This window comes from Lepidochelys kempii, chromosome 10 (assembly GCF_965140285.1).
Source record: "Lepidochelys kempii isolate rLepKem1 chromosome 10, rLepKem1.hap1, whole genome shotgun sequence".
Taxonomy (NCBI): Eukaryota; Metazoa; Chordata; order Testudines; family Cheloniidae; genus Lepidochelys; species Lepidochelys kempii.
The window spans coordinates 52,470,696-52,494,648 of NC_136389.1; the positions used below are offsets into that span (position 1 = coordinate 52,470,696).

General features: G+C 40.9%; 1 protein-coding gene across 1 annotated transcript in view; it reads right to left on the bottom strand.

Moving 5' to 3' along the window:
- The window catches only part of TLN2 (talin 2), a 180,832-nt gene that overhangs the window by 65,036 nt on the left and 91,843 nt on the right, over positions 1-23,953 (bottom strand). Inside the window, exons 37-40 of the mRNA XM_073303618.2 lie at positions 23,136-23,268; positions 18,973-19,074; positions 11,699-11,869; positions 3,226-3,372 (exon numbers count right to left, since the gene is read on the bottom strand). Coding sequence (XP_073159719.2) covers positions 3,226-3,372; positions 11,699-11,869; positions 18,973-19,074; positions 23,136-23,268 — 553 coding nt within the window. The remainder of the gene's footprint in view (positions 1-3,225; positions 3,373-11,698; positions 11,870-18,972; positions 19,075-23,135; positions 23,269-23,953) is intronic.

Genomic DNA, 23,953 nt, shown 5'->3' on the forward strand with positions numbered 1-23,953 from the left:
TGTTAGCAAGAGATGATGGAAAACATACTTGCTTAATAGATTAAACTTCTCCATACCTTCCTTTTGAGACTAGCATACTCCCAACTTACTAGTTATGTTTTTCTCATAAAGACTTGCTAATTATCTTAGGTAAAGACTCTTCAGACGTGGCTTCCTCCACTGTGTTCCTCAAGTTCATCTCATTTTCCCCGCCATGAAGTAAAACCAGACTAACTCGTTTTAGAAGACAACATGACAGAAAATAGCATCCAGAATTTATAGGACTACTATATGCATTTCTGCCACAAAAGGTACTTCCCCAGACAAGAAAATAAAGATTACAGTTTTGAGACACTCCCCTTTAAGGGAAGATAATTGCTAACCCATCCTTCTGATTTCTCTTCCTAGAAAGACCCACATACTTGGTTGCTATGCAACAGCTTTCAACTTGTTATTTTGTGTTAAAATTGGCAAACTCCTCTACATATGGATATGCAACCAGAGTGTCATTTAAGAAAACCTGGGGGCAGGGAGAGGGAGATGTTTTAGCATAAAGAACATTATATGGGATGTTATATCCTGAAAAGTTGAATGTGTGTGAGTGAGCATGCAAGAAGTGAAAAACATAATGGAGGACACAGACTGATGAAAAGCCTGGCTGAGGGGAAGGAAAATAACTGTCCATTTTTCCCCATAGCGAATGACCACTGATATATTAGTTAAGTTTTGTTTTCTCTTTGACCTTCATGTATTTCATTCAAGGGTAAGCTTCAATTCTTTGAGGTTGGTTCAAAATGAAGAAGCGAATGAGGAATCTGAACGAAGCGTTAATCATTGATAAAGTTCCGAGGGAAATTACTCCTAATCTCAAAATTCTGAAATGGCAGAGTTTTGTACCAACAATGTTTACCACATTCAACCTGACCTCAGAACTGAATCCTAATTGTGAAGAGTCTTCCAATAGGAGAAAAACATATTAAGTTTGGGATGGGTGGGGGGTAAGGGACAATGTTCATGAGAGAAGACTTGCTACAAACCCTGGCAGATAGAAAGGAAATTCTTAGCACATAGAGATAAAAATGGTCAAAGCAAAAACTGAAAATTACAGGCTGCAAACGTCATTTAAAGCAGATGCCATCTAAAATGACTCTTCTGTATGCGATTAAATCAAGCAGCCCAGCACTATGTCTCCAGCCAACTGAAGCACTGGGATACCATGCCATCAACCAGTACGCAGAGATATCTGAAAACAGTTATTTCCTCTTTAGAGCACGCTTTCTTTTTAATTTGAATCTCAGAAATGTTTCTATCACCTGTCATTTCAGAAACTTGTTATGTATATTGTTATCTTTATCAAATAAGAGAAAACAAGACCCAGTCTAAGTCTAAGAAAGGAGAGTCACTTCATGAGGAAAAAAACCTATGTTGTAATGCTAACCCAATATTACTCCAGTGTTCATTTTCAAGGCAGTTTAAACCATTTGCAAGACCAAAAAATTGAAAGGTCTAATTTTTGACTGTTTTCTTAAATACTGGCACACCACTCAATGGAATAGGTCTCCAAAATAACCCTACCCAACCAGTGCGATCAAAAGGGAATGATTTTGTGTCTACTGAAAGTGCAAGTTCCATCATGTGCATCGGTGCTATTTTGCAATTAATGCTAATAATCTCCTAGTTTTATGGTTTCATACAGTAGGGTTTGTTGTGATTGCTGGACCTACAAAGTCACCCTAACCTCAACTGTAAAAAGCATTTGAAAGTCTGTAATGTGTTACAACAACCATGAAAAACTGATCATGTTGTTTACAATACTGAATGTTTTAAACAGGTGCAAGAGAATGAAACAGAGAAACTGGGTCAGTCTAAACAAAAAAGGCCATGTCGCTATAATCCAACGACTGCTGAAATTATACCCGTTAAAAACAGATGATGTGGAGCTGGAAGTTAATGTAACAAAACGAGTGAGACAGACATTAGGCCTAATTGGTGGACAAAATAATGAGGTGAATGAACTATGCTGCCCACTTTTCCCCTTTTTGGGTTATTAAAAAGAGACTGAAAAAAAAACAAAACAAAAAAACACCTTCTCTCTCATCCGCATCTCAGCTCATCTTGTCTCATCACATCTTCCCTGTTTCCCAGACAGAAGGAACAAACCAGACTGACAGACTTTCTTCCACAAGGAAAGCCAGCTGGCCTTGCTCTTGTTTAAGTAACTTTGTTTTCACCTGTGAGTGCTGAAAGTCATCATATTACTAGGACATCCCGTCCTCAGCCCACCTGGGGGGAATATCTATTTACCAGCACTGCAAAGCCACGTAGGATCCTGTATTGCATTCCCTTGTTATCTTCTGTCCCACTATTTTGTTCCTCCTATCCTATCTCATTCTCCTGGCTTTGCATCAAATCCTGAAGTCAATCTTATTACATTCAAACAAACCTGTCTTGTCTAAAGAGAAAGGCTGCAACCAAATGATGGCCCTGACCAGACTGTAACTAACCAGTGTCCAAGCCGTAGGTGTCATGGTTCACTTGCCGGCAAAAGCATCCACTCGTAACTAAACAGTGTTCCAGAAACATCAGCCAAAGCCTATTTCACCCATCTTTTTTATCCTGTCACTCCTTCACCTTGTGTCTGTCTGTTTGTTAAGAACAGGACAAGTGATTGCTCTTCAGATCAGGACTGAGGATAAAATTAACCTTTTCCTTTTCATCAAAGAATCTTTTCCTTTTCATCTCGGAAAATAAGAGACACTGATATTTTGACTGCAAAAGGAGAGAGAGGCTTTGATAAGGTCTGATTAAGTTTGTTTCCATAATCACTCAAGCACAGTTTCAATACAAATGCTTGTTTTCATTTCTTGTTCTTTCTGGTGTTTAATCAATAAACTTTCAATTTGAATGAATGCTTTTTGAGTGTTTGCCAAGTAACTGAGTAAAAGCAAGGACTTTGTTTAAAAACCATGCCCAACCCACCTCTTACTTTAATGCAGGATAGTGAAAGAGTTTAGAAACTCTTCAGGCCTTTATGATCAATATCAACACAACAGGTTCCATCAGCACAGAAAGCTGAACTGACTTAGCACTGGCCATTTAAGGAACATTTAGCATTCAGCTCTCTGAACTACTTCAGTGGTACAATGGAACGTATATTAAATGTGAAGCAATTGTTGCCAGTATCATCTAGAATAACCATTACTTTCCTTCCATGTAATCTGGGGTTGCTACGTACCCAGTACTCACCTTGCTCATGGCCTCAGCTATTGAGTCTACCATACCTCCAACCATGCCCACTTCACTGGCAGCTTCATTCAATGTAACCATTATATCATCCACTGCCTCCTTCATCAGCTGAGCAGCCTCTGTGATTGCATCATGAGTGTGAGATGCCTGTACAGGGGACAGTAAGAGAAGAGAGATAATATTAAGGACTCATCTCTGCAGGAGTAGTCATTTGTTCTGCAAGCAATGCTTATTATGGCAACACCTCGTGGCGATTTTAACCACATCTCTTTGAAAATCTCATTTCAAGCTAAACAGGAAAGAGACTGATTCATGATACATATCAATCTCATATGAATGAGAATGCCTCTTTAAACAAGACCATGCCTCACTCACTCAATATACCCTAAATTCAGAGTAGTTTAAAACAGAGCAAGCCCTTTTCCCTGACAACAGATTAAGGAAAATGATCACCATGTAAATGCAGTGGAAATGAAGCTAAAGAAAGGCAACAGATCATTCCAGTTTTAAACTGGTTCAGAAAAGGCCTTGTCATAAATGGTAGCTGTATGGGTCAAATGTGCTTAATCTTTACCGATTATATACCTGACGAAAGCAATGGAAGCCACTTAGCAGGGATAATTTTAAACAACATTTAGGACATTGAAAACTGCATTGCTAAGGTCCCTGCCAGAAAGGCAGTAGGGCACCTAGTCTTTCAATATAGTCTGTTTATGCCACACGACCTGAAAATTAGATTAATGCATAAGCAGAAAGGAAGAACATTTTGCACATACTGGGTTTGGAACGCATCCCACACATGTGCAATTAACAAAGCACTAGGTAGGAATTAAGACTCTTGAGAGATTCTTCCATAGCCATCTTTCTTGACACAGGTAATTAATCCAGAGTTCTATAATCAAAAACCCTCATCTCATATGATTAGGGTCTACATCAACAAGCTTGTTTGCTATTCAATTGAACCATATAATCAGTGAAAACTGAAAATCCAGGTAGAAACCACACTTTTGTTTTTACACAAAGAACTTAAGAAAACAAGAGAAAATATGGAGAGGAGAACACGCTTTCCTTTAATGTGGGCATTTCTAAATTTCATTTTTCTATAGCATCTCCTGCCCAGAACAGGATTACATGTGTGACGCACTCTATATGATTTTATAAAAATATGCTAATGAGTGTGAATATAATATAACTGGAATATGCTTCATGCAAAAGGTCTTTTGTATGGTATCATTACAAAGCTTATAATATACTGAGTGTGGTCATCCTATTTGTATAAATATATCACTCTTGTATCTGAAACTAGAAATATGAAATATAACTCTGAGGGCCTACTGTAATTATGCAAAGCGTGGGCCATTAATGGTGGTTGGGAATCTTGATGGCTCCCATCAGCCAGGACAATTGACTGTGGATGGCTGTTTTCAGGCAGGCCCTCCTGTGAGTCAGGCTGGGAGGAATGAAGGCTTGGAGTCTCACAGGAAATGTGACCATGTCACCTGGTACTGAAATCCATCTTAAACCTGGTGCTTTTCCACTGGGGACAGGGACAGCCGGGGGCAGGGAGGGAGTGTGGGGGGGGGACCGACCCAGAGAGACAAAGGATTCCCACCTTGTGCCAAAGCCAGATAAGGGGGTGGAACAGAACAAAGGAGGAGCCATCATGAGAAATCCCCTAGCTACCACCTGAGCTGGAATAAGGGCTGTACCAGGGAAAGGATTGTGCCCCGACTAGGAAGGTGACTAGTCTGTGAAAGAAAATTATTGAAACATCTGAGGGTGAGATTTTATCTGTATTCAGTTTGATTAGATATAGACTTGCGTGTTCTATTCTATTTTGCTTGGTAATTCACTTTGTTCTGTCTGTTACTACTTGGAACCACTTAAATCCTACTTTCTGTATTTAATAAAATCACTTTTTACTTATAAATTAACCCAGTGTATGTATTAATACTTGGGGGGGGGGGGGCAAAACAGCTGTGCATCTCTCTCTATCAGTGTTATAGAAGGTGAACAATATACAGGGTAAAACAGATTTATTTAGGGTTTGGACCCCATTGGGAGTTGGGCATCTGAGTGTTGAAGACAGGAACACTTCTGTAAGCTGCTTTCAGTTAAGCCCACAGCTGTTAGGGGACGTGGTTCAGACCTGGGTCTGGGTTTGCAGCAGGCTAGCGGGTCTGGCTCAAACCAGGCAGAGCACTGAAGTCCTAAGCTGACAGGGCAGGAAAGCAGGGGCAGAAATAGCCTTGGCACATCAGGTGGCAGCTCCCCAGGGGATTTCTGTGATCCAACCCGTCACAACATGCTTTTCAGTCACTTATAAATTGAAGAGAACAGGAAGTTTTAAGGCAAGATTTAAACAACGGAAGTGACTCCGGGTCAGAGAGAAAGAAAGAGCAAGCGCAACACACACAAAATTTTTTACCAAGGAGAAGTTCAGTGTGAGTTTAAGTTATAGCCAGGAGCTGATAGAGTGAAGACAGCCAAGATAAGGCTAAGCCTTTAAGCTAACAACAAGGTGACCTAGAGGGATAAAAGAAATATGGAAGAGAGCTGGGGATAAGGCCTGGAGCACGCCCCACAATCTATGGAAGTTGTAAAGCTTCAACCAAAGGTGAAAGACGAGCAGTTAAAAGGGGAGGTTTCAAACGAAGAGAGGGAGGGAAGGGGACAAAAATGATTCCTTGCTCAAGGTACCCAAGGTTTATAGTATTGGCCACACTGAGGTCAAGTAGAGTTGATGAACAGGACTCAATACACTTTAAATTATCTTGGTTCAAAACACCATAGGTAATAGTCAGGGCAGGACAGGCAGCTTTCTCGTCCAAAAGAAACATTTCAGAAAAACTCCTTACTAACCTCATTCTTCAACACTGTTGGATCATCAACTGCTTTGACAAATTTTACTGACAAATTAAGAAAATGAGAGCAATTTACTATTAGGTTTAAGAAGAGTATGTTATAACAGTTAGGCATGTTTCAGAAACAGTATTAACTGGGTTGAATGTGCTTTGGACCAGATTATTGTTAGAACTTAAAAAAGACTCAAAATTTGAAGTACAAAAAAGGGACTACATTTCCGTGATCACCTACTTTGACCAGCTCCACTTAATATAGTATATCAGATGAGTAATTCACACAACCCATTGCTATTATAAACAGCTTAATGTATATGCTTGTGATGAGGCATAGCAATATGCCTGTTGATCTACTGCTAACACAGGGACCAAAGGGAATGAGCTAGTCTTTCTTGGCCCTGCAATTCTTTCAGCTGAATCCACATTAATTTTTTTCTTCAGTTTGAGATATTTTCCAGAGAGACCTGTACACCTTGAATTTTCAACTCTCCATAGGCTATTACCCCAGCCCAAACACACGAGCTGAAGCTGGCAGAAATATCAATACCTCCTTACAAAGCACGCATAAATGAATTGTGCTCTCATCTCCTCTTCATGCATGCATACTCCTGGGAAAGCTAATGGCACTGGTAAAAATGTTTCAAGGGAAAATATAGCCCCCCCCCACCCCTTTCCCCCAAACAGCCCAAAGATAATGAAGAAATTTCTTTTACATAAAGGGAATAAGGTGACAAAGTTTGATTTCTGAACACAAGCAACATAGCTCAGATGATTTAGTTAAGTCCAGTGAGGAGCTTCATGCATATGTAGTTCAGCCTTCATCCTCCATCATTTCCCTTTGCATTTTTGCTGGTATCATCTTCCTTCCTGTGCTTCAGTTATTTTTAGGCAAACCTTCAGTGACAGATACAACATCTAGGTATTGTGCACACTGAAGAGATTAAGTATCTTGTAGGGAAACAAAACAATTAAAAATATATAAAATTTAAAGCTGAAAGCTCTGCTTGGTTTGAATGAATTATCAAGCAGCAGTTCTTTATTTATTACATTTGTTCCTCCTCTGTATTTCATTTCAGTGACGCAACAAGCTTCAGAAAAGGTTTCCTTGTCAGGCATCTTCAGAACAGATGGAACCATCTTTGTTCACTCTACTATACAAATGTAAACTGAGCAGCCAAGCGCAAGCAGCAGAAAAGGTAAACAATGGCTGCATTGATCAGAAGTCTTTTCCAGGCTACACAATAGACTTGCGTGCATGTGGCAAAGTGAAGTATAAAAGCTTATGTATGCAAGTATTGGCTCACCTGGTGGCACTGCCATTGGACATACTCAAGCTAATGCAGTATTTTTTTAAGCATTAAGTTCTAAATTAACTCTTGCAGGAGTCATTAAATATCAGCCCTGATGTTCTTTGATATTGCCAACAATTGAGGATACAGCGTTTGTATTTGCCTATCATCTCTGCCCTATATCCTAGGTCTGTGATACTGCATTATTCTATGTCAATCATAATGCCTAATTCATTAATCAAGAAGAAGTGGAGGAGGGGAATGAAGGAAGTCAGTGTTTACTGAACAAGATGAGGCAATAGGCAATCAGAGCAAACCCTGAAGAAGAAACAAGCCAACAGCCAAACATGCTCGCTACCACTTTTTAAAACACACTGTGGGATTTAGATAATATAAGTTGAAACATACAATCACTATCCGATTTATTTAAATACCATAGCGGTGTTGCACTTTTTTTTTTTTTTGAAGTACTATGAACAATTCAGACTGCATGAATGTGTGAGTGAGTACAGATGGGACAAAAGTGTTAGGATTAAACTGTGCAACTGCAGTTGCTCGGAAAGAAGAGCTGGTAGCAGACAAACCTGAGGACACCAACTGGACTCAATCAACTTCTGAAGTCTCACTGAGAAAACATTCTTAAAGGGAGTGCTCAAGAGCAGGCAGCTCAACAGTGCAAGGAAAGACGACTTACATATGGACAGAATGGCTCCATGGAATGGGAACGCAATAAGCAGCTTTCACCTCAATGCCTTTGTTCAGAATCCAGCTCAGATTGGAAATGGCCAGAAGTTAACATTCAAGAGATATTTAGATGCCTCCATTAAATCATTCTGCAGGTGGCAATCCCATTTTGTGGATTCATCCAGAAAGGGTCACCTGACAGACAAGGGTAGGTGCCATTGCCTCCAACAGACAATGGGTATTAGCAAACCTAAGGCCCATCCTATTCTGCACTACACTGGAGGAAAACTCCCCACACTATTGCTCAGCCCAAAAGGCAAGTATCTCTGGAGGCTAGTGCCCACCATGAAGTAACATTGGTCCCATGTCATCTGAGACTTCTTCCTGAAGTATGGTACTCCTGAGGGCATTCTGCGCCAAAAAAAAAAAAAATTCTGCAAATTTTGTTTGTCAAATAAACGTGGAGGCTCCAGCATGGCGTTGGGAGCACAGGCCACTGGCTGCACAGAGGTAGGAGATCACTGTGCAGAGCTCCCCCTCCAGGACACGGACTCAGTGGTGAGGCTTCACTCAACCATGACACAATGCAAGGACCGGACCTGCCCCAGAAACATCCCAGGGCCCTGCCCCTCCATGACAGGTGCACCAGGTGTGGGTAGGCAGGCTCAGTAAGCCAGGATCCAAGTGCTGGGGGATCCAGGTGTGGGTTGAGAGGGTTCTTTGTGGGGCAATCTGGGTCTGGGAGGCTCAGTGAGGGATCCAGGTGCAGGGGGGATCTGGATGCATAGGGGCTTGTTGGAGGGTTCTGGGTGCACCGGTAATGTGACTCTGCGAGGGGGGTCCATCCAAGTGAAGGTGGTTGGGGCTGGGAGGGGGTGTGTTCTGGGTGTGGAGGGGTAGAACTCAGCAAGTAGGTCTGGGTGTGGGGGGGTTCAGTGGAGGGGCTCCAGATGCTGGGGGAATGGGGGTCATTGGGGTGGAGATCCAAGTGCAGCTGGTTGGGACTCACTAGGGTGGGGATCCAGGTGGCTCGTTGGGGTGGTCCAGGTACAGGGGGAGTGGGGCTCGTTGCGGGGGGTGTTCTGGGTGCGGGGCAGTGAGGCTCACCGGGAGGGTCTGGGTATGAGGGGACTGGATGCATGGGGATTGTGTAGATGGGGAAGTAGCTCCCTGTACAGTGATCCCTCCCCCTCCAGCTGAGAAGCAATGGATGCAGGAAGCGCGGGCTCGGGGGGAGGGAGGAAGGGAGTTTGCAGAGCTTCCTACAACTGGGGGAGAAATCTGGGGGTGGGTCTGACACAGCCCTGGATGCCGTGCAGGGGAAGAGAAAGTTCCGTCCTCCCCAGCCCAGCCGGGACTAACAGCTGAGAACAGCGCAGGATAGGAGCCACCAGCCGGATCTTCCCCAGTCATGCTCCCTGCCACACAGTGATTTACCTCTCTGCTGGCTGCTCTGGGCACCCGAAACTTACTGCTGGGGAGGGTCACATGACTGCTCGTGGGTTCCCTTTGCTTCCCCATCAGAAAGTCATTTTTTCTGCGGGGAAACAAAGAAACTTGCGGGAGACCATTTCTATGCATGCGCACTCGCGCAGAATTCCCCCAGGAGTAAGTATGGGCAGTAGAGGAACCCATGCAAGGACAAAACTCTTGTGGTGTACGAATTCCTCTCCAGAATATGGACAGTGGAAAAAAAACACTCCAAAACAAGTTTCTCGCACTTGGAAAGCTCAAAAAATCCTACCAACTTCAGTTGTGTTTATTGACCGTCATCACTCCAGATAAGGAACCTGAACCAGAATTCACTGAAATCAAACAGAATCCTTCTGTTGATTTCAATGAGCTTTGGCTCAGATACAAAGGAAACCTTTTTGCACCTGACCATCTCTAAATGGGTATTAGTGTGTTAGCCTATGTGTAAAGTAGTTTTAGTTACCCAACTGCTTTCTAAATGAGATACAATTTTATAATACATTGTTCTAAATCCCTCAGCCCTATCACCATTTGAAAGCCTCGGAGTTCAAAAACAATTTACATGCACCAGTTAGGCATGGGATTCTTCCTAAACCACATGCAGAACACACCATGGAAATGCAAACCCTTCATGAGGCTGGAAAGAAGCAGCTAGCCAAAGAAGGCAGGACACAACCCAAAGAACAGCAGAGGCAGAAGGTAAAAATACAAGTTATTCTGGCCAAGGACATGCTCTTGCAATTAGTACCCAGGAATTTCAAAACTAACCAGACTGGCTTTTAAGGTCTTGAGCATACCAATGCCCCATGCCCTCACACATCCCCAAGCATAAACTACAGGCAGTCCTCAACTTTACGACGTTCGACTTACGACGAACAGCACTTACGACGCTTCTGAATTGACACCCTGATTTGACTTACGACAATTGGTCCCACAATGGAGTGGACTGCAGTTCCAAGTTACGACGTAATTTTCAGGAACCAATTGTGTCGTAAGTCTGAGGACTGCCTGTACAGTAAAGAGTATTTTACTGACTATTCAAAAGGATGGGCTGAATTGACCCTGTCAGGATTCGAAGATTTGATTAAGTGTTCCAAACCTGATGCTTGTATCTCCAAGCCATCCCTTCTCTCTGCCCTGTTAACCACAGAAGCACCTTCACACAGCATGCATGGACTGTTTTGTTCAGGGATCTTGTTAAGCAATAAGATTTTTAAAATTATATTTTCAACCAAATATATATATTGGGGGTGGGTGGGGGGAGTACACAGTGATAATTTGTGTCCATCCTGTTTGTTATCTGCTGTAAATCAGTAGTGACATGCTGTACCATTAGTAACTCCAACACTGGAAAACTGGAGGCATTTTTTAGTTCATATATTGAGCAAGCACTGTCATATTCTAATCACCTCTAAATAAAATGGACATTATATTTGGCTCTGTTACTATGTATTCTTTATTTCCTGATCCTTAAAAAAGTACTTAGGGTTTTTTCCAGATACTTGGGGAGCCATTTTATAAATCAAGTTATTCCTTTTCTTCTACCAAAAGCATAAATGAGGCAAAATCTTTAAGTTATTCATCAGTTCACCTAACATCTAATGTGTGAAAGACTTATTTCCTATACATTTTTCTGGAGGTCTTAATATACTGTTAACTTACAACAGCTTTGCAAAACTGTCAAATACTTGGAAACCAAGCACAAAATTCTATTTTCCTGTCCTTTACCATGACAATTATGGCGGTAATTAAATAAATTAATGAAAAAGTTAAAGCAGGCTAGTATACACTAAAGATGAATGCTTAATGTATATACATGCATTTTTCTATATCATATGCAACTAAAACTCTGTGTGCATGCTTAGAATATTATTCATAATACTTCACACAGCAGTCAGAATATAGTTTGCCCCGAGTGATCTTAGCTTGCTGCTATTTTTCACAATTGAAAGGAAAACAACAAAGACTTAAATCCTTAGGAAAACAACAAACTTGCAGAAGGGCTTATCTGTGAGTCACCATTATGAGAAAATAAAATATCTGATAATTAACATACAATCCTATTGTCCACTGTTACTTTCCAGATTCCACTCTAACACTGCAGGATTCATTTCAGATGACTATTTCTAATGACCGCTCCCATTTCATTACACACATGTACTATACCTTGGGATTTCCTCCTCCTTCTTTGGCTGCATACAGCATCTGGAGGGCAGATTCTGCTAGTGTCTTTGTCTGGTCCAGGACAGTCATCTGTTGCTGATGATCTAGCATCTTGGATGCCACACCAACTGCAGCTAAAATCAGGGGTTCAAAGTAACTCGCCAGTTGCGTAACCTAAGACAACAGAGATGATGAAAAGCTTGTAATCCAGTTTCTGAGAGGACACAACATCCCTCTCTAATTAACATCAAGGAGATCTTTAGCTGTTTTTTGAGCATAATCTGAATAGCACAACTTCATAATCCTTCAGATTTGCATGAAATATAGTTCATTCCAATGTCTCCTAAGCTATTCTATCTCTTCTTCAGCTGTGAACGCTGCAATATAGCAATGCTTCCCTCTCAGATGTTCTCAACTTTGTGTGTGAGACTCTGACATCAGATCCAATTGTTTTCAAAACTGACATGGAAGTCAGACAGTACTTAAGGGCATAAACCAAGACAGTCTCCTCCACCACATGGGGAAGGATCTGTAATTAAACGCTGGAATCTCTCATCTTTGGTTGCAGACAACAGAAAACAGAGTAGAATGGTATTGCACCTGGAATATCAGAAGAGATTTATTTGATCTCAGATAGACAGTCTGTATTTTTGAACCTTTCAGACAGTTACTGGCTCTATGAAGGAACAAACAAATTTCTCTGAAAGCCTCATTTAAGTCTTATCCCAGAAAAGAAAGACCTGAATGATTCAGAAACATTTTTTAAGATCCTATATTTTGCTGAAGGGCTAATATTGCTTCAGGATATAGTCTGCTATTCTATCATGAATAAGCAGGTCTGTAAGGGAGTGAAGTGGCCATATCACACGCTTATACTCTTAAGATAAGTGAGCGTCAATAGATTCAAGCACATAATAAGTATAGAAACAGAACTGGTTCTTATAAACAACATTTAAATGGAAGAATAAACAGTTTCTCAATTGACTATCAAAAACAGTTTGACAGAAGTTGTCCAATAGGGGTTAAATGGAATCAATACATTGTATATATTTCACTGCAGTACTTCAAGACCAATTCCACTGGTGATTTATACTGAGCTAGTTTATTCTGGTTTGACTTTTTTCCTGTACTGAGAGGTTCTTCAAAACCTCATGTAGTCTCATCCTTTCCCCAAATTACTCAACTAATTCACTGTTGTGTTGCTGAAGACCTTCCACTACCGGCTGAGACACAACTCACCAAAGCAAATGAGATTTTACTATGTAAAATCTACAACATAAAATGAAAATTTGACAGTGCACCTCTCATTTTGTGGATCATCTAGGGGTTCTTAAACTGGGGGTCATGACCCTTAAGGGGTCATGAGGTTATTATGTGGGGGGTCACAAATTGTCAGTCTCCACCCCCAAATGCTGCTTTGCCTCCAGGATTTATAATAGTGTTAAATATTTTAAAAAAGTGTTTTAAATGTATAAGGGGGTCGCACTCAGAGGCTTGCTGTGTGAAAGAGATCACCAATGCAAAAGTTTAAGAACCAATACAACATGAAAGGTCTTGGTTCCACTCTAGAAGTAACCAAGAAGGAGCAGGCTTTAAATCTCCTAAAAGATTAAAATATTCTGAGGCCAGACTGTCCTTCTCTGTAACAGAGGTTATAGGACTTCCCTAAATTAAATCCCATTGAGATAGAATCTATCTTTTAGAAAAATATCCTATCTTGATTTAAAAATTGCCTCTTATGGAGAATCTATCACAGCTGTTGGCAAGGAAGCCAGTACGACTTTGGACCTGCTTACTTCAAGGTAAGATATCACAACAGATAAATAGCAATCCATCGCGCACTGCTGAAACAGCATGTAGAATATTCCGGTTTCAGAGTAGCATAGCATGAAATAGCATGTAGAATATAGCGCACAGTTCTGCATAGCACAGAAATGGAAAGACATTAAAAGTGAAAGAACTTCTCTGAAAATCTATAAAAATGCTTAATTTTCTGCACTGACTGGCTTAGGAGGAAAAATCAGTAGTACCTAAAAATATAATGTAGCTAAAAAGATGTTTATGTCTAATTCAGAAAAACATTGACTAAATGGATAATGGACAACTAATATTTGAAGCCTGGAAACATCCAAGTAATTCCTCTTCCTTATTTTGGTTACAAAAACATAAACAAGAAACAGGATGACACTAAGGAAAGGTAGGCCGAATATCAAGAGAGACTTTCTAAATGTGAGGTCTATTAAATGGTGGTCTATTAAAGGTCTATTAAAGTCTTCCAAAGGAAACAGTAGAAACCATATCACTTAATTCATTTAAAACAGTGGACATTCCCATAAAGAGAATAGCAGGTTTATTTGGTATATAAAGAACCACCATGCATGGGCAAGAGGATGGAGATGACTATTTAATATCACACATCTTTTCCATCTAGAGCAGTGATGCTCAGACTGTGGCTCTCTAATGTGTCTCCCGAGACTCTTTGGAGAACATGATATCAAAATGCTGTGATTTAATTATTAACCAGTCAAAGTTATTAACCAATCAGGATGCTTTTACTATCTTATTAACCAACTGCAGTTGATAAAATAATAATACTTGGTCAGTCGTTTTGCTTTATATATCTCTAAAAACCTAAATATTTCCCTGGTCAGACTGTTTAAATATGAATATATAGTACTGTAGTAAATGAAACAATGAATTTACTCTGTTGCGGCTTTTTTGGATAATGCTGATTGCTCCTTTAGCTCCTGAACCACTTAGGTCTGAGCATCACTGATTTAGAGTTTGAGATACTATGAGCCAAAGACAACACTGATCTAAGCACAGTACACAAAGTTGCTAGAAACCAAGGCAATATCAAATGCTTCAGTTATTTGATGATTATCCAAAACTAAATAGACACCAATAGACATCAAGTGTTCAGAAAATCTAGCACGTGTAGACAAAAATAGAAGAAATAATTCTTTGCTTCTGTCTTTCACATGTTAAATGTGTTGACATAGAAAGATCACATTTATTGTTCTCAAAAGTAAAAGTATTTCAGAATATGGTAATAAATAATTTCTGAGAAACTGTTAAAACCCAATACATATAACTTTATTAGGTGGCAATGGTGGGTTTTTTATATTTAATATGCTAAACTAAAGCCCCAAGAGGAACAAATGTTTGTACACTACAACGCACATCTATTGTAGTAGGTATAGCACTGTGTCTGAGCCAGTGTTTTCCCCAGGAATTTAAATGGGGGAGGGGGTGTTTGAACTTACGGGGGGGGGGGAGGGTGACGGCCGATGAGGGGTGAGACCGTGAGGGTGAACGTGGGCTGTATGGCACCATAGTAAAAACTGAAAAATGTTTCACTACCATTTTATTATATTTGACTTATGTTTTAAAATCATCACACAAATTAAAGTTGGCTGCTCAAGCCTTCTATGAAGCACTACATCTACAGCCTTCTTGGTTTCTTGTTATAATTTTGCACAACTCTGTTAATGAACTTCTTGAATGCAATGCGTTCATCTTTGGTGGCTTCTCGTGTGCCCGGTACTTCCATTCCTTCAGTTGATACACTCATTAGTTCATTCACATGATCAGGCAGAAGGCAACTTCTTTCAAAACACAAATTTCTATTCAATGATGAAAAAGAACACTCAACTGTAGCTGTTGTGACTGGGAGTAGCAAGAGATGAATTGCTACTTCTTTCATCCCAGGAAAGATAGCACAAAGATTGGGTCGAGCCACTCGTGATGATAAAAAAGAAGTTGAAGTCAAATTCATTCATTCGTCATATGACAGTCCACTCTGTGTTCAAATTCTCTACTCTGTCCTGATCACATGGCAGCCCTATTGCTGGTAGTGCCTCACTCCACTCAACTGTCGGTGTTTATAGAACAGGGATCTATAAAAGCTCCGTAGAGGTTGAGTAGATTCTAGAAGTCACTGTTGTAGATTTTTAAAAATCAAGTCTGTGTACTTTTTCAGTTGTCTTAACAAACACTTCTTGTCCTCTTCACTTAAGGATTCAATATAAATGCCTTCATTAGTCAACTTCTGGATTGAAGTCTTTGCTTCTTCCAGTACTTTTTCAATGGATTCAATGGATTTCTATTGCTGGACAAAGATCTACTACTGTTGTAGCAGATGCCTGGATGGCATTGTTTAATGACCCAAGTGGTTTCAACAGTAGACTTACAAGAGAAAGAATGGCAATAGTCTTCTCTGAACGTAGTAGCAAAAGTAATCCACCAGCCTCATTATTTAGATCCATCCCATCTTGGTAGATACTTTCCAAAGCCAGTAATAATGGCTGGAGTAATTTTAAGACAACAGCCAAGAGAAAGCCAGAGGGTTTTCCCAGGTTGGACTAATTTGAACCTCAGTCCCAGTGTATCTTCTCTATTTTCCAAGATATTCAGTCTTTTTGGACTCTTGCTGAAAAAAGAATATAATGAAGACATTAAATTTGTAGCTTTTTAAATGTCTTTTGAGAGTCTGCAGCTCGTATTAGCGCTAGTTGGAGTCTATGGCCTCTGTAGTGTGCATAGGAGAGATTGGGGTTACACTTTTCTCTGAGCAAAATTTGTACTCCACCATGTCTTCCAGAGAAGTCTGCAGCTCCATCAAATGCACAAGCAGCCATCTGTTTGGGGTCCAAATGACAAGCATTTAACTCTTCTAAGATGTGGGTTGTCATAGATGCAGCTGATGTGTCTTCTGTAACTTGAACATCTAGAAATGCATCTACTGGCCTACCACGGACATCAAGATAACATACACAGTGACTTAATACTTGATGCCCATTTGCATCGGTGCATTCATCAGCCATGTATGCAAATGTTTTGAATGGGGTGAGAGAGTTCTTCACTTTTTCAACTGTTGAGTCTTTCTCTGTTGCACTACATGCGTCTAGCCAGTCAGTTGAGTTTCTTGCAGAAAGATAGTGAGCATTTGCTGGTCTAGTTTGGAACCAGTGTTCAACTTCAGGATGAACAAGTGACAATGCACTTAACATTGGCCTCCAGTTTGTAGTGTGTGGTATCTCTTGCTTAAATAGAAAGTACGATGCCACGGCCATGTTTGTTCGCATGAACTGTGTTGTGTCTCCAGCATTCTTAACAGCCTCATTAACACTCACCGGTGTTGTCCTTGGTCAGCGGAGACTCAGAGTTCAGAGGTGCTTTCACATGAGTTCACCTCCCAGGTGGGGGACAAGAAGGCACCTTGCTTGTTCCTCCAGCTGCTCACTGTTCGCTGTAGCCACTGTTGTTCGTTGTGCCACTGTTCACTCCATCGCTCTGTTGCCAATGGCCCTGAGCCATCACCTTCTGCTGTCACCTGCCACTGTGACCTCTGCAAGTTGGTCTCTTGAGGTTCCACCCAACTCTGTGATTTCAGCTGAGCTCTCAGTGGAGGAACCTCGCTGCTAGTGCAGACGGGGCCGTCTCTTTCACAGAAACACTGTCCCACAGCAGGTCTAAGCACTTAGACCTGATTATCAGTGATTTCAACTGTTGTGGTCACTTAACAAAAGACTATCTATGGAGCCTAATCAGCTCTGTCTTTAAACAGCGGAGAGAGGCAGGTCAAATAATACTTGTGACTCAGGCAGACCAACAAGCAAAACATCTGTCCCCACCCTCTCTCGATGCCCTCAGTCAGCACAGGCTAAGTACAGTTCTACTGCCCTTTACTCATACAATAAGAACAACAACATTTCACACACACCCCACCCCCGCATTCAAGTGATTTGTAACCCAACCCCAGCCAAAATCTATCACTTGGGCAACACAGCTCTGTTTGCTGGATACCTAGGTAGATTAGGTATGAATGTAAATACCATCTGGTCCTGAAGCCTTTTCCCCCAGCCCATCACTAGCTGTCAGGGAGAGCTCATTTAGACTTTGCTTACAAATCATAATTTGAAATTATTAGGTTGGCCAACATTACCGAAATGAATGCACTGACATGGTCATAAAAAACAACAGCTGTATAAGAAAGCTAGTCTATGTTCATACTTTTCAAATGTATTATACTTTTTCAGATACGCGCATTTTATCATACCCTTTATATGCTTTTAAAGTGTGTATTAATGTTTCAATTTCAATTCAAATTTCCAAACAATCACTACATTAGCAACACTGTATGTAACCAGTTCACAAAACAGGGAGGGGGGTGTTGGGGAAATTCAGGAGGGGTGTAGGGAAATCCCTGGTCCTAGCCTCTCCATAATCTTTCTGTTCCGAAGACAACATTCAATAGCAAATCTTCACTCGAATTGCAGGCCTGAGCCATGCTTCTTTTACAGTTAAATACATTTGGCAATTTTTAAATTGATACAAGTTGTATTGGTCTTTCAGTAACTCACCCATGACTAGACTTCTAAAGGAAAATTTGGCAGGCCACCAGGAATTTAAAAGGGGTAAACTACTGAGGCTTGAAAATCAGCTGCACAACATGTTCTTTTTACATCTTAGGTTTTTTCTAACGTACATCTGTACTGATATTTTAACACTGATTAGCACTGTTGAGCTTTTACTAGTTATTTACTAGACCCATTTAACTCCTCCTCCCCTCACTGTGGATTGACATACCACCTTTTAATGATTCCACCAGCCAAGTACCTGCCAAGGAGCTGCAGATTTCATACATTAATCTAAAAATAAACATTTTTGCAATTAAGCAAGCATTAATGCAATAGACTGAGGTCTTCAACATGTAATTAGACATTTATAATAAGTCCTAAAACACCTAGTTATATGCTAAACAGGAAAAGCACTCAATACCCACAGTGTTAGGGATATAAAGAAGCAGACATTTTAAAAAGCATCAATAAAATCCAAGATGAAAAGGTGGCAATGGACATTTGTTTATGAAAGTTACTTAAAAAAAAAAAGCACTTAAACTTATAAAAACCCTAAAAATTCAGAATTAACTCCAAAGATCAGTCCTCAATTCACCCTCATGTGGCCAGAAATTGAAGCTATCATGGTCCTGTATCGAAGTAGCCCGAGGACAGTGAGCAATCTTGCATGTCCTGTACTTTGCAATAATTAGGCAAATAGGTTCAAACAATTTTTGCCTCTGATTTAAATATTCTGCCTTCAGGAATCCAAGATCTTTCCCCACCCCACATTTCCATGTATATTTTTAGTGTAACGTGAATAAGATTGCCACACACTGAAGCATCTACCATTGTCTCATTACTGACACACAGACAATTCCATATACTCTAAGGAATCAGGACTTTAGAAATTATAATAAATACAGGACCAAGTACCTTGTGTCCCAGCTGAGCTGCCTCTCCCCGAGCTGCTGTTGCTATGGGATCAATAAGGTGCCCAATTTCCTGAACAACTGATGTCAACTGCTCCTGTAAAGCCTAACAAAAAGAGGCATTGTCAGTTCTTTCCACAGCAATTCATTCACTGAACCACACCATCTCACAAGATACCCTCATGCCAGCTGAACTGCAAAGAACTCTGTCAAACCACATTCAACGGTATAAAGAGCAGATGCAAACTAGTAAGTTTTATTTACATGCTTGTCCATTTCTCCACATTTATCTTCTCCTCTTGCACGGTGCCCTGACAGAGGCTGTTTGCTGCACGTAAACATGAGGCACGGCGGAAAAAAGGCTCCTTCCAGCTCTGGCTTGCAATGCCTGTTCCTCCATTCGCTTCTAGCTCCAGTGGTAACATGACAAGTGATGCTATTGTTGCCTCTGATTTAATGACATTAGACTGCTCAGAAAAATCACCAGGACTGCTGAGCTAAACATGAATCAGCACTTTCAAGGCAACAGTGCACCACAAAGAGGAAAGTTTTAATTGTGGACTCCATATACACTGATATGAAAGGGAACGGAAAAATAAGTAATCTCCAAGTAGGAAATATGGACTGATCTCCAAAATACGGTAGTGGAGACATAAGGATAAAGAAGGGCAGGTATTAGAAATGCCAATACTCGAACTATTTCCCTCTAGTTCAAAGGCAGTTAATGCCTTTGTAGCCAGGATTTAGCTCATCCTGCAAAAAAACAAGAAATAAAACACCATCTTTCAGAGTAACAGCCGTGTTAGTCTGTATTCGCAAAAAGAAAAGGAGTACTTGTGGCACCTTAGAGACTAACCAATTTATTTGAGCATAAGCTATCGTGAGCTACAGCTCACTTCTTCCACAGTATGCATCCGATGGAGTAGAAGATCTTTTTATACACACGCAAAGCATGAAAAAATACCTCCTCCCACCCCACTCTCCTGCTGGTAATAGCTTATCTAAAGTGATCACTCTCCTTACAATGTGTATGATAATCAAGTTGGGCCATTTCCAGCACAAATCCAGGTTTTCTCTCTACCTCTCCCCTCCCCGCCCCCCCACATATACACAAACCCACTCTCCTGTTGGTAATAGCTTATCTAAAGTGACCACTCTCCTTACAATGTGTATGATAATCAAGGTGGGCCATTTCCAGCACAAATCCAGAGTTTAACAAGCACTTCCAGCTACCAACACTCCCAGCTACCTTCGAGACACCACTGACTTCCTGAGGAAACTACAATCCATCGGTGATCTTCCTGATAACACCATCCTGGACACTATGGATGTAGAAGTCCTCTACACCAACATTCCGCACAAAGATGGACTACAAGCCATCAAGAACACTATCCATGACAATGTCACGGCTAACCTGGTGGCTGAACTTTGTGACTTTGTCCTTACCCATAACTATTTTACATTTGGGGACAATGTATACCTTCAAATCAGCGGCACTGCTATGGGTTCCCCGCATGGCCCCACAGTATGCCAACATTTTTATGGCTGACTTAGGGGACGAGAGCTGAGGAAGCGTTGTTCCAACGCCCCTACTCTACTTGTGCTATATTGATGACATCTTCATCATCTGGACCCGTGGAAAAGAAGCCCTTGAGGAATTCCACCATGATTTCAACAGTTTCCATCCCACCATCAACCTCAGCCTGGTCCAGTCCACACAAGAGATCCACTTCCTGGACACTACAGTGCTAATAAACGATGGTCACATAAACACCACCCTATACCGGAAATCTACTGACCGCTATTCCTACCTACATGCCTCCAGCTTTCACCCTGACCACACCACATGATCCATTGTCTACAGCCAAGCTCTGCGATACAATCGCATTTGCTCCAACCCCTCAGACAGAGACAAACACCTACAAGGTCTCTATCAAGCATTCTTACAACTACAATACCCACCTGCTGAAGTGAAGAAACAGATTGATAGAGCCAGAAGAGTTCCCAGAAGTCACCTACTAGAGGACAGGCCCAACAAAGAAAATAACAGAACGCCACTAGCCGTCACCTTCAGCCCCCAACTAAAACCCCTCCAATGCATTATTAAGGATCTACAACCTATCCTGAAGGACGACCCATCACTCTCACAAATCTTGGGAGACAGGCCAGTCCTTGCCTACAGACAGCCCCCCAACCTGAAGCAAATACTCACCAGCAACCACACACCACACAACAGAACCACTAACCCAGGAACCTATCCTTGCAACAAAGCCCGTTGCCAGCTGTGCCCAAATATATCTATTCAGGAGACACCATCACAGGGCCTAATAACATCAGCCACACTATCAGAGGCTCGTTCACCTGCACATCCACCAATGTGATATATGCCATCATGTGCCAGCAATGTCCCTCTGCCATGTACATTGGTCAAACTGGACAGTCTCTATGTAAAAGAATAAATGGACACAAATCAGATGTTAAGAATTATAACATTCATAAACCAGCCGGAGAACACTTCAATCTCTCTGGTCACGCGATTACAGACATGAAAGTTGCAATATTACAACAAAAAAACTTCAAATCCAGACTCCAGCGAGAGACTGCTGAATTGGAATTCATTTGCAACTTGGATACAATTAACTTTGGCTTGAATAGAGACTGGGAGTGGCTAAGTCATTATGCAAGGTAACCTATTTCCCCTTGTTTTTTCCTCCCCGCCTCCTCAGACCTTGGATTTGTGCTGGAAATGGCCCACCTTGATTATCATACACATTGTAAGGAGAGTGGTCACTTTAGATAAGCTATTACCAACAGGAGAGTGGGTCTGTGTATGTGTGTGTGTGGTGGGGGGGGGGAGGGAGAGGGAAAACCTGGATTTGTGCTGGAAATGGCCCAACTTGATTATCATACACATTGTAAGGAGAGTGATCACTTTAGATAAGCTGTTACCAGCAGGAGAGTGGGGTGGGGGGAGATATTTTTTCATGCTTTGTGTGTATAAAAAGATCTTCTACACTTTCCACAGTATGCATCCGACGAAGTGAGCTGTGGCTCACGAAAGTTTACGCTCAAATAAATTGGTTAGTCTCTAAGGTGCCACAAGTACTCCTTTTCTTTTTGCAAACACCATCTTTATGATTTGCTTTATTTACATATTGCTTTAAATAAGACTTGGTAGCTTGATAGTGTTAGGAGTTTGAATAAGCACTATTAGCAAAACAGGATGGACATTTTTAACAAGAGGAAAGAGGAATTAAGTTGTTTTTAAAAAAACCCCACTTTTGTGGTAACTTTATACACTTTTATTTCTTATGAGTCACTCCAGTAAGATGAAAGTTTAAGTGGTGTATCTAGCATTGCTGCTTAGCTTGAAAATACACAACCACTCTTGCAAATGCAAGAGGGCAAATTTGAGAGAGAAGGATTTCATACCAATTTCATTAAAATTGGAAGAAAATGAAAAGCTGTTTTGCGTAGGAGACAGGGACAATGATAACATTTACTATTAATGAGGAAACTTTACTTAAAATATGAAGTTTATCACTCAGAGTGCTCACTACATGCTATGAGTAATTGTTAGTAGCTTTTCTCTCATGAATATATTGAACACTTGCAATGTGGAATGCTTAGCTTGGGACTGTGCTGTCTGCTGTCCAATTTACTGAAGCAGTTGATCAATGTATGATATCTTAGTATTAAGGCACAAAAGCAAATATGCAAAAATGATGTCCCTGAGGCCTACTCTGATGAGCTGCTAAATCGCATCTAGCCATCCACCCTTAACAAAACACTCATTTCATCTGCATTTCTTATTCCTTTGCTTTTTCCCCATCTTATAATCTTATACACAATTTAAGCAAGCTCCATTCCCCAGTAGGTAAACATCAATGTCATCCCAAATTTTATTTTGCCTCACTACCTTCCCTATCATAAAGCCCTATTAACACCACCATTAAACACCCCAGATTAGGCCAGAAATCAGTCTCCCCATGAACAAATCTGTGAATTTGCCATAAGAGCCTTCTAATGGGAAAATTTCTACCCTGAGGGCAGTCTGTGCTGCCTCTACACAGTTCCTAGTTCCAATGTTTTCCTTCTGATATGAAGGAAAGCAAAAGACAAGTAGGAGTGCTTAATTTTACTCAGTTACAGTGCAGTCTGCCTTACCTCAACTGAGATGTCATCCCTTGTGGCCAAGTTCTGACTGACTGCTGCAAGGGAAGCCTGCTCAATATCTCTAATACATCTATTGATTCCATCAATGGAGTAATCACATTCTCTCTGGCCCGGGGCTTTGTCCCTGAAACAAAAAGAAGATAGGGTAATTCAAGGTTGAAGAAGGTCCTCATTCATGAATTCACACACAAACGCATTTCATTAATAGACAATATATGAGGCAAGTGGAGCAGCAAGGAAGAGAACTAGGTTTGTTGTACCAATAAGGGTTTGATATACATAAATAGCTGAAAGAAGAGGAGTACTTGTGGCACCTCAGAGACAAGTATTCCTATTCCTTTTGCGGATACAGACTAACACGGCTGCTACTCTGAAACCTGTCATAAATAGCTGAGATATTCTGGATGTTTTGTGGCATGTAAGCCCTCGGGGTTTTGGCAAGAAAAGGGAGCTTTTTATGAAGCAGAACCAGGATACTCTCCCAGGTGAATAAGTAGCTGCACTAGCCACCTCAGAAAAGAGCCCTCCTAAGGTGGCCATGGCAGAGGACTTGAATAAGCAGGACTTAAGGAGCAACTGAGACAGATGAACAAAGCCTCTCACCTTCTGTTGAATGCAGGGGAGAAATCAGCCAATAGCTTCATGAAGAACTCCTTCTTTACTCTCAAGTTTTACTTTTTTTACTCTCAAATGCAAATACATTTTAATGGAAATTAATCTGTGGGGACTTTAATCTAGACTGGCAGTTTCTGGTTAAAATCATGAAAGGACAATATTAACTTAGATGCTAATACACAGCCACCAACATA